Consider the following 11008-nt stretch of genomic DNA (forward strand, 5'->3'; position numbering starts at 1 on the left):
ATTATTTGATTATATCATCTTTAATAATTTATTTAATAATTATTTTGATATTTTTAATTAACACATTATTTTTGAAAAAGTTATTAAATAAAATTTTAATATAAAATTAAATTATTTTTTAAAAATTTAGATCTTATCATATTATAAAATTTGATTTCAATTTAGAATTCTAATTCTATATTCTAATTATTTGAGTACACCAAACGGAATTATAATTCTTAAATCTAATTCTGATGAATTAAAATTAAAATTATAATTCAGAACATCTATTCTAATTTCATCATCAAACGAGTTCTTAAAAAAATTTAAATGAATTATATAATTAATATGTTTATGATTAAAGGTAGATTCAAACTAAAAATAAAATAAAATAAGTTAGAAGAACAAATTAAAATATAAAAAAAACATAAAATTAAAGACTAATATGAAAAATTTAATAAATAGAATGTTAATTTTTCCTAATTTTATTCCAATCTTATATATTATCACAAATTTTAATTCTCATGAATAATTTATTTAATTTGGTGAGCCTCTAAGTTTTATCATGATTTCTTTTTAAATTTTAATTTTTTAAGGTGTTAATATATTTTCATCTTCAAATCATACAAGTTTTTATATAATTTTAATTTTTTTGTAAAATTAATAAATTTAAGTGTAATATATATATATATATATATATATATATATATATATGTGTGTGTGTGTGTTATAAAATTTATAATAAAATAAAAAATGATTTAGCTTTTAACCATAAAATGTATATCACATATGTTTAATATCTTGTTAGAATTAATAAACAAGTGAAGATCTCTTGATATGAAATATGAAATTTAAATAATATAAAAAATACGAAATTTAAATACTTATATTATTTAATAATTTATTGTAGAAAGAAAAATTAACTAATAAATTTATTAATTTAAAAACTTTTGTGGAGTAAATTAAATTTATAAAATTTTATATAAAGATAAAATTGATAAATACTTCGTTATATTTTATTTCATGTGTAATAAAATTGATAAAATTTTAACTAATAAATATTAGTTTTTTAATATAAATAATATTTAATTTTGAATAATATATTTATTCATAATCAAACTGAGGAATCTCGCAATTTATAAAATTTGATTCAATAATGAGAGTGTAACAATACTAAAAGCTGTGCTTCTCGTCTGCATTTAAATTTTGGACTCGTATTTTTCTGCTGCTCCAAAATGAAATTTCGTTTTTTCTCAACTCGAAGAGGAATAAAATAAAACCCAGAAAAACCTCAAAACTCTCATTCTCTTTGGATTCGAAGTCCGTGCTTCTCCTTCTCTCTCTCTGACGAGTTGTCAACCCATCCGAGAAAGATGGAGTACCGCAACAAACTCGTTCTCGCTCCTATGGTTCGCGTTGTGAGTTTAACTTCCTTCTCTCTAAACAACCATTTTTCATCTCATCAATTATCTTCTTTCGAACCAAAAAACACAAAAGTCAAATCATTGTCACCACTTTGTGCTTTTAATTTTTGTTTGGTAGGGCACTCTTCCATTTAGATTACTAGCTGCTCAATATGGTGCAGATATCACATACGGTGAGGAAATCATTGACCATAAGATGGTCAAGTGCGAGCGCCGAATCAATGGTACGCAACTTCACTGGGCATTTCTTTAATTGGTTCCTTGTTTCTTTCAATTGTTCCCTCTTGTTATGAATTTGTCCTGTTCCCTGCTTTTGGACCTATACACTTGTGCACTTTACAGACGAATCAATGGTACACTCTTGTTATGATTACGTTTGATCCCTAAAAGTTTGCTTTATATAATTTGGTGCTTGAATATATTAAAATGTTCACATCTTGTTCCTTAATCCTTGAAAATGTTGGCATATATAATTTGGTTCTTCAACTTGTTAATTTTTATCACATTTTGCTTATAATTTTTTGAGGAGAGATGTGAGTAAAGATAAATTGCTAAAGCTAAACTTTCTGGCTCCATAAAATGTCACCTTTAGAGATCAAATTGCATATTTACTCCAGTTTATATTAACATGTTAAAGGACGAGAAGCCCGCCTATTTTTTCTATTTAATTAATATTAATATTAATTAAAAGTAAATGCTAAGCAGATCCTTGAGGAAGCAAAAGTGCACAATCTTGTAAAAAAGTGTTATAAATGCACCTCTCTCGTGATTTTCAATGCAGCCATCGTAATTTTCAATAAAAAAAAAAATTTCACTTTCAATTCTTTGGACACTGGTTAGCAAAACCCTTAATAAATAGTCCAAAATTTAATTCTGATGTATTGCTTTCTGGTTTCTATTTTTTGTTTTTATTAGGTGAATAACTGACCCTCTAATGTTGTATTCCTCATCTAGTCTTTTGTATTGCAGTAATAGTACTTGTTCAAATAATGAAATTAAAATGTGTTGTTTGGTAATAATTGTCAATTTTTATTTTCTTATATGGTGGTTAGACATCAGCTGCAACGAGGTTGATTAGAAAATCATCCTTATGCCTGCATTTTTTTTCCTATTTAGCTTTGCGTTACTAAGAATCCTGTTATCTTAATTCTTTAACAGATCTCATTGGATCCACTGATTTTGTGGAGAAAGGGACGGAAAATGTTGTGTTTAGAACTTGTGATCAAGAAAAAGAAAGGGTTGTATTTCAGATGGGCACATCTGATGCTATGAGGGCCCTAACTGCTTCTCAGTTAGTGTAAGTTATTTGTACATTTGGTTTCCCTCTTTATGCTGAAGTTTATACATCATTTTGCTTTTACTCTTTTAACTGAAATAACTTTTTGTTGTTGGTTGTTCATATTTTTGTAGAAAATAACCCAACCTAGTGTGATACAATATGGTTGAATTATGGTTTTATTGATCTTATTACTCGTAAGAATGAAAGCCTGCTCACATATAGATTAAAAACGTTGCAGTCTTAGTCAAAATTATGATTGCCCAGAAGATTTTTCCCCTCTTCTTCCAAATATATAGCTTGAATTAATGGTTCTAAAATTCTGTGATGAAGTATGTATATTTTATTAAATGCACCAAAGTTCCTATGCAGGATTGTTGCATGTAACTTTTCGAACATTGCATGAGAAATTCAGTGAAAAAGTGTTTGGTTTCCTTTTCCTGTGTTTATGTTAATTATGGATGAGGGTGGGCTGCAGGTGTAATGATGTTGCTGCAATAGATATTAACATGGGATGCCCAAAGTCATTTTCTGTGAGTGGTGGGATGGGTTCTGCTCTGTTGTCCAAACCAGAACTTATTCATGATGTAAGTCTTACCATCTGTTGTATTTTTTTGTACATCTGAAATGTGTTTGAATCCTTTTGTCTTATAAAAATTCAGATCTTAACAACTTTAAGGAGGAATTTGAACACACCAGTAACATGTAAGATTCGGCTCTTAAAATCTCCGCATGATACTGTGGAATTAGCCAGGCGAATTGAGAAAACTGGTGTTTCTGCTCTTGCAGTTCATGGAAGGTATTCTCCAAATCTTGACCCTTTTTCCTGGACCTATCTTTCTCCGGTGGGAACTTTCATGGCTGTTTTGCTTTCATAAGGCATTTTAGTCAATCTACCACTTGGTTTATTACCATTAAGATCTGTTACAGTTATAACATTAATGATTTGCACAATTCTAGATTGTGCACTGATATCTAACACTACTTTCCTCTTTTATTTGGGCTTGGATTGGTATGAAGTGTATGGTAGAAAGCATGACAATGACAGATTTAAGTGATCTCAAATCAGTCAAAGCAGGATAATACTTTCATTAGATATGTTATTCCAGTTGGGATTGGTGAAATTTTTGAACAATTAGGATAAGGAGTGATCTGCAGCCCCATATGAGTAAAAAACATGATCTAGTATGTGGCACTAAGCACAACCTAGGATTGTGTCTCTCAAGGACCTTAGATCAAAATTGATTGATTAAGACTTAAAAACAAAGTGAGACAAGAAAAACAGTGAATGAAGCATGATTTAAGGATTTTTAGGAGTTCTATCAAGATAAAGGGACACAGAATGACGAAAGAAAGATATGCAAATAAAAATTTAATAATAAAATTCTGAGATTTGGACTAAGTTAGGTGTATAAAGAATGAAGAAGAAAAATTTTTAGTTATCGATCAAGACATCAAAGATAGACGAGAAAACTATTTTTATACTTTTTAATAATAAACAAGGAGCAAATAAAAATATAGAAGGATTAGAAATTTAAGTGAATCATCTAAAATTTGACATATTATTGTAGAATTTTAGTTAGAGATGTAAAATCAGTTTTTAAGAGAATGGATAATGATAAAGCGGTTTGTCTTGATAGTATCCCTATTGAAGTTTAGAAATGTATAAATAGACTTACTAAGCTATTTAATGAGATTTTGTGATCTAAGAATATGCTAGATGAGTGGAGGAAGAATGCTTTGATCTTTATATACACAATCAAGAGCGATATCCACAACTGTGTAAACTATTGAGAGGTAAAACTTATGAGTTACACTATGAAATTATGGGAAAAGGTGATTGAATATAGACTAAAAGAAGAAAATGAGATTATAAAAATCAATTTGATTATGCAAAAAAAGTTTACAACATAAGCTATATACTTATTGTGAAAGTTAGTGAAAAAGTACAGCTATAAAGAAAAATATTTATTTATTGTTTTTATTGACTTGGAAAAAGCTTATAATTTTGTACTAGAAGAAGTATTGTGAAAGACTTTAAAAAGAAAAAAGGATTTGTGTAGCATGTATTCGAATTATACAAAACATGTATGATGAGGTAATCACATGTGTGAGAACTTGTAGATGTGTAAATAAAAACTTCCTGATAGGGATAAATTTACGTTAGAATTCCATGTTGACCCTTTTGTTTATCCTAATCTTAAATGTGTTTACGAGTGAAATTAAAAATTATCCCTAAATATATGCTCTTTGTGGATGACAAAGTCCTAATTTAGAAATCAAAAGAAGAGGTTAAATTTAAACTTGAATTATAGAGGAAGACTTTAGAATCTCAGTGTTTTCACTTGAATAAAAGTAAAATAGAATATACGCATTGCAATTTTAACAAAAAATAAGATAAGAATCATGCATTAAAAGTTAAAATTGGAAATGATGTTATTTTGCAAGTCTTGTAGTTTAGGTACTTGGAGTTAATTCTACATAATGATGGAGAAATTAATTAACATGTTACTCTTAAAATACAAGTTGGGCGTTTAAAGTGGAGAAAGACATTGAGAATTATTTGTGACTATAAAGTAGTTATCAAGCTTAAAGAGTAATTTTATCGAACTGTTATACAACCAATTATCCTATATGATAATGAATGTTGGGCCTTAAGGAACAACACGAAGAAAAATTGAGAATGACAAAAATGAAAACGTTTAGATGAATAAGTGATGACACAAGAAGGGAAATGATTTTATACATAAAGTATTATAGTAACACTTAAAGTGAAAAAAAAAAAAGAAGATAGAAAATTGTTTCAGATGAGCTTGGTCACATACAAAGAAGGCCATTGGTGGCACCTATGAGGATTTGAATTGAATTAACATCTATTGAATCGAAGAATTCCTAAGCAATCATCGGTTTTGAAGATTTGAATTCAATTTGCAATTTTAATGGTTAGCTGACTCAATCAAGCATTAAGTAATCTGAATTACAACAATTGAGACACGTCCCCTAACGTAATCAATCCAAATCCAAAATTAAAACTATCGTAAGATTCAACCATGCTTGTGATCTAGCTTCCTTCAGTTGTTTTCCTGTCATGTTTTATGGATTCAATTTTATATTTTATATTTTTTTTCCTTTTAAATTGTTTATTTGTAACAAGATAAAAGCTTAGTAAATTTTAACTTAAGAGTAGTGATAAAATCTTCCACAAAATATCTTAGAGGTAGAGAATGGACAGAATTGTGCATAATAAATTAGGATAAATAATGTTATTAAGAGATATTGTGTTGTCTATTTTTAGCAGGATCTTATTTTGGGAGGAACTGTTTTTGTAGGGATTTTATTTTTAGTAAGTTAGTTGTTCCCTTATTTAACTGGATTATAGGGTTCTAGAACTTAATTTATTCCCAGATAAATGGAGGCTTAGTGCTTTGTCTTTGTATCACATGGGAATATGTCATATCGAATTACTATTTAGAGTCTTTGTTCTCATTTTTCTCTTTGCCTACCTAAACTCTATAATTTCAACAATTTTCATGAAAAGAAATGAAAGTGAACAATGGAAGATAGATAATTTTGGATGGGGATGCTTACCTTCTCTTCCTGTCCTTCTTGACCTGGACTGGAGTCCTGGACAAGTTAACTGTAGGGATGCCATTTTCTTTGACCTTCTTTGTGTTTGTTTTTATATATTTGTTGCTTAGAGCCTGGCTTTTATCAAAACCATATTCTTTAAGACAGTAACTAGCCCAAGATTCCTGAAACATGCACTTAGTACAAATGATATTACATGTGCAACTTAAGGCTTATTTATGATTTTGGAAAATTTGATGCTTAAGAAGCTAAAAAGGAAATATAGCAAATAAATTTACAAGCACATAGATCCCTGAAGCATTGCAGAGTTAGATCACTAATGTGATTATTTTATCCTTATTGCATTAAAACGTGCTTACCTTTTTCCTTTTAATCCATTTACAGAAAAGTCCCAGATAGGCCCAGAGATCCTGCTAAGTGGAATGAAATCGCTGATGTTGTGTCAGCACTATCTATTCCAGTTATAGCAAATGGTGATGTTTTTGAGTATGATGATTTCCAGCGCATTAAATCTGCTACAGGTAGCTGAAAAGAATTTTTCCCAAGATTTCATAACCAATTTTGCAGTTAGAATTGTAGATTGCACCGAAAATAATTCTGAATGCAGTTGAATTTTTTATCATAAATTTCAGAGACCGGAGTTGCCTTGTCTGTATTTATTTATGTTTCAACCCAATCGCTCTATCCTTAGTACAAGTTCTCTACAAGCTGCAATAAATTGAAACATGCAGTTCATTCTCTTGGAAAGTAAGGAGATGAACCAAATGCTAACAAATTTGTTTGTATGGACCTTCATAAATTGCATATTCCTGGGTATCCCAAGGCCATGATAGATTCCCCTCAATCCTGCAGAGAATGATTGGGTAACCCCTAGGATTTGCCTTCCCAACAGCTGCATTGGATCAAGCCTTCACATCATACTATCGGTAATCTTTGCATTTCCATTTCTGTGACTTGACTTGGAGCTCTTGGAGAAAGCTTCTAAGTGATATTTCGTCCTTCTTTTGACAACACTTTGACAATGTAGAGTAGAGATCAAGGAGAGTAATTTCATAATATGGAACTGTAGACATTCTTCTATTCCTAAATTATATATTAAACATGGGAAACAAAACTCTAAAAAACCCTAAGGCAGCTCTTAGAAGCTTTAGAAAATCAAAGGCAGCAAGATAATGCTAAAGAGACTGCTGAACTATATATGCATAAGAAAACCTGCAGTCTTGGGAGAGGGATGGCAGTAGAGAGGTTGTCAACTATATCATGTAGCTTACCAGAGGTTACCAGCATGCGGGGTGGATGTCATTCATGGACCCACAAAAATAATTACAAGGCTCATAGAGATCAGAGTCTAGGAAAGTTAGGTTAAGTAAGCATTTGAATGTCATATAAAGCCAGGTGAAGAAAGTTATTGGTTTTTATCACATTTGATGGGAATTTTTTTTTTTATCTTGATGATTGCATTTGTATTGAATATGCTATAGCATTCATACTTTTTTTTTTCCTGTCATAATAAACTAGATATGTAGCTAATCATTCTTCATATTTAATTTCTTATTAACACTGGTTTGGCATAAGGTGCCTCATCGGTGATGGTTGCGAGAGGTGCACTCTGGAATGCTTCAATATTTCTGCCTGAAGGCAAAGTTTCTTATGAAGCAGTGAAAAGAGAATATATTAGGAAGGTGATTCTTTTTTTTCTTTGTTCTGCATTAACTGCTAAACATGCTTATGGCCTTTTATTTTTTACCTAGAGATGAGTGACAATCTTATGAATATGCAGTTTTAAAACCCAGATAAACTTATTCTTTCAGTTGTGTGAGATTTCTTTCCAATATTTATATTGGTGGAGTGTGTTGGGCTTGTAGATATCATGGTAGTAACTATTAAATGTTTTATTTTATACTTTTGATTTCAGTGCATCGTGTGGGATAATGATATAAAAAGTACCAAACATACATTAAAGGAAATGATAATGCATTATTCTTCCTTAGAACTGCCTGAAGGGAAGGCTGTGATCAAATCAGAGTCCACAGCAGATCTAGCGTAAGTTTATTTTTCTTGCTTACCTTCATGCTTGCAATATATGCTAGGTGTTGACATTGAAAAACATCTTAATGTTCAATAAGCAGTAGTCACATGTTTGTAGACTTGAAGTTTCAAATTACTTCTCTGTGACTTTAAACTGTGTTTCATTTATAATCAAATAAAAAAAAAAAAATCTATGCACCAAATTTCTTTAGAGACTACATGATTATGGAATTGCATCCCATCAAATGGGCCTGAGGAGAAAGTGATCTATGAAGCTTCAGCAAGCCCAAGGATTGGATAATGTATGTGAGGAAAAGAAAGAAATTAGGAAATGTTTGAGATGTGCTGAGTTGGCAAAGTTAGTGATGGAGAGAGAATAGTTTTTGTTTCTTTTGGAAAGTTGCCGTTTGGCTCTCTGTAAGGAGCATTGCTTTGGGGCATTAGAAGAACCTTTCTTCTTCTGCATAGTTTCCTTTTTTTCTGTTGCAAATAATACAAACTTCTTTTATTCTCTCGCAATATTGCTGTTTCTGCCCTATATCCTGTTCTGTGATTTTTGGGTCTGTAACACTGCTATGCTTTCTCTGTTTCCACCCTCCTTGTCTTCACATGACATCTTTAGACCTTCTTTGTGACATATAATAATAATAATAATCTACATATTTCTTGTGTCCAATATTGCAACATTTACGTGACATTCCCTAAAATTATAGATGCATGTTAGACATGATTTTTTTTGGCTGGCATAGTGTTTCTACTTTAGAAGTGATGGAGAAGGATAAAGAAAAGGAGGAAAACCAACCTTCCTGGAAGAAACTGCAAATAACCAAAGGAAAACATTAAAAGACACGACCTTGTCAATCCCACTGCATGCCTACCATCTGAGCATTTGTTTCCAACCTATGGCACAAATTGGTGGCAAATTTAATATCTTGCCATGAAAGTTTACCCTTCTTGCTTGGCCAAAACCTTTGAACATGTTACATATGATTGTATGAAGTTATCCAGTTATCCCAAATTTATCCAATGATTATAGGATAAATTTATCAAGCATGAGGAGGCATGCTATGACCTGAGCGGGTTATTTTATATTAGTTTGGTGAAAAACACAATACTCTGATCACAAATCTAGTAATCAACTATAGGCTTCACCCCCACTGATTCTCCTTCTACAATGATCATCTTGCTGCAGTCGCGACCCATTATTACTCAAAAGTGCCAACATTCAAAATGATACTCTCTGGTGCATTAAACGTTGAATAGTATAAGAACTGTTTACAACTTACACTATACTATTAGGCTTTATATTATCTGATCTTTTGCTATTGGGTCTTATACCCTGCACAAATACTAGCATTAGCTTATAGAAAAAATCAGGTATCTTGGATCGAATCAATGAAAACATGTATTGATTCCATGTATTTATTTTTATCTTTGAAAATTTCAAGTAATTCTACTTGAGAGTGAATATAGCCTTTTTTACTGAGACGTTTTCTGGTCCTCTTGATATACATCTGCTTATGACTATCAATTCTATATTGTCATCTGGTGGCACTCCGTAATGGTGATGCAAAAGTAATTTGCATGAAAAAAAAAATCACACTGTAATTAAAGTGACTTTTGGACTTTGTTTTAATTACAATTTTGCTTCTCTGTCTCCCATTTTTAATTTTAATAGTAGTATTAATCGATCGTGTTGAAACTGTTAAGTTGTAACTAACTTCACATTGTTTCGAAATTTTATTAATACATATACGATGTACACTTTGGTGTTTCAGCGAACTCTATGGGCTGAAAGAGTACTACCAGTTAGTTAAACCTGATTCCTCTTACGGATATAGATAATTTCTTTTTGGAGCATCAAAATTCAAGGTGAGTACGTGGATGATGCCCTGGTTTATGATTAGTAGGCACCTAAGAAACTTATGCGTAGCCCTCATTTGAACTCAAGTTTCATGTTTGTCATGGATGGAGGAAACTAGATGAGCTAGCTCCTGCAGGCATGGATATAGATAGATACTGTATGATTTATTCATGAATTGTAATTTTTTCACATGGAACTGTAATTTCTTTATAGATAATTCTTTCTTGGTGAAATGTGAACAAAAATGTGATTGAGACTGGTCTTGTATTTAGCCCCATTTTTTGAATAACTCAAAAATATTTTGTTCTTATAGTTTGTATAATTATTTTACCTATATATTTTCTTTTTATTTGTCAAGACTCCTTTAAATAAACCTATTGTTTATTAGGATTGGCAATTCATTTCATTTTATCCACTAGCTATCTAATCTACTCATCTATAAATTCAACCAATCCAATGATAAAAATAAAAATTAATGGATAGATTTAATCAATCATTATTTATTATTAGATGAATAATGAATCCCTTAAATATATATTTTTTAATTCATTGGGTCATATAGTCTGAAATGTATTGGTTAAGCAAAAGTCTTTTAAGGGACGAGACCTAGACTAGTGTTTGGATGCAAGAACGTATAAATATTGAACATTATCTTGTAATAAAAAAATCGTTTTAAAAAATATAATAATTTTAAATGGATGGGTTACATTTCTAAGGGATGAAAACTAGACTCTAGTGCTTGGACGCAAGAAAGCATAGATACTGAATATTATTTTATAAGAAAAAAAAGCTTTTTTTTTTTTTCTCTCTCTCTCTCTATATATATATGTATGTATGTATATAATATGC

General features: G+C 30.6%; 1 protein-coding gene across 5 annotated transcripts; it reads left to right on the top strand.

Moving 5' to 3' along the window:
• The first annotated feature begins 1206 nt into the window (after positions 1-1206).
• LOC113858378 (tRNA-dihydrouridine(20) synthase [NAD(P)+]-like) lies at positions 1207-10510 on the top strand. 5 transcript variants are annotated; one of them, XM_027491009.1, is made up of 10 exons: positions 1340-1397; positions 1565-1627; positions 2456-2501; positions 2593-2700; positions 3158-3266; positions 3342-3478; positions 6652-6788; positions 7843-7949; positions 8183-8310; positions 10074-10358. In XM_027491009.1, exons 3-10 carry the CDS (start codon positions 2494-2496, stop codon positions 10138-10140), a joined length of 801 nt encoding a protein of 266 aa, XP_027346810.1. In that variant the 5' UTR covers positions 1340-1397; positions 1565-1627; positions 2456-2493; the 3' UTR covers positions 10141-10358. The 5 variants fall into 5 exon arrangements, with proteins under 5 accessions (XP_027346808.1, XP_027346807.1, XP_027346809.1 ...); XM_027491007.1 differs by lacking the exon at positions 2456-2501 and having other exon boundaries at positions 1207-1397; positions 2562-2700; positions 10074-10467; XM_027491006.1 differs by lacking the exon at positions 2456-2501 and having other exon boundaries at positions 1270-1397; positions 1522-1627; positions 2562-2700; positions 10074-10510.
• Positions 10511-11008: the final 498 nt, after the last annotated feature.

Source organism: Abrus precatorius, unplaced genomic scaffold (genome assembly GCF_003935025.1).
Source record: "Abrus precatorius isolate BTA unplaced genomic scaffold, Abrus_2018 Scaffold2, whole genome shotgun sequence".
NCBI classification, from domain to species: Eukaryota; Viridiplantae; Streptophyta; class Magnoliopsida; order Fabales; family Fabaceae; genus Abrus; species Abrus precatorius.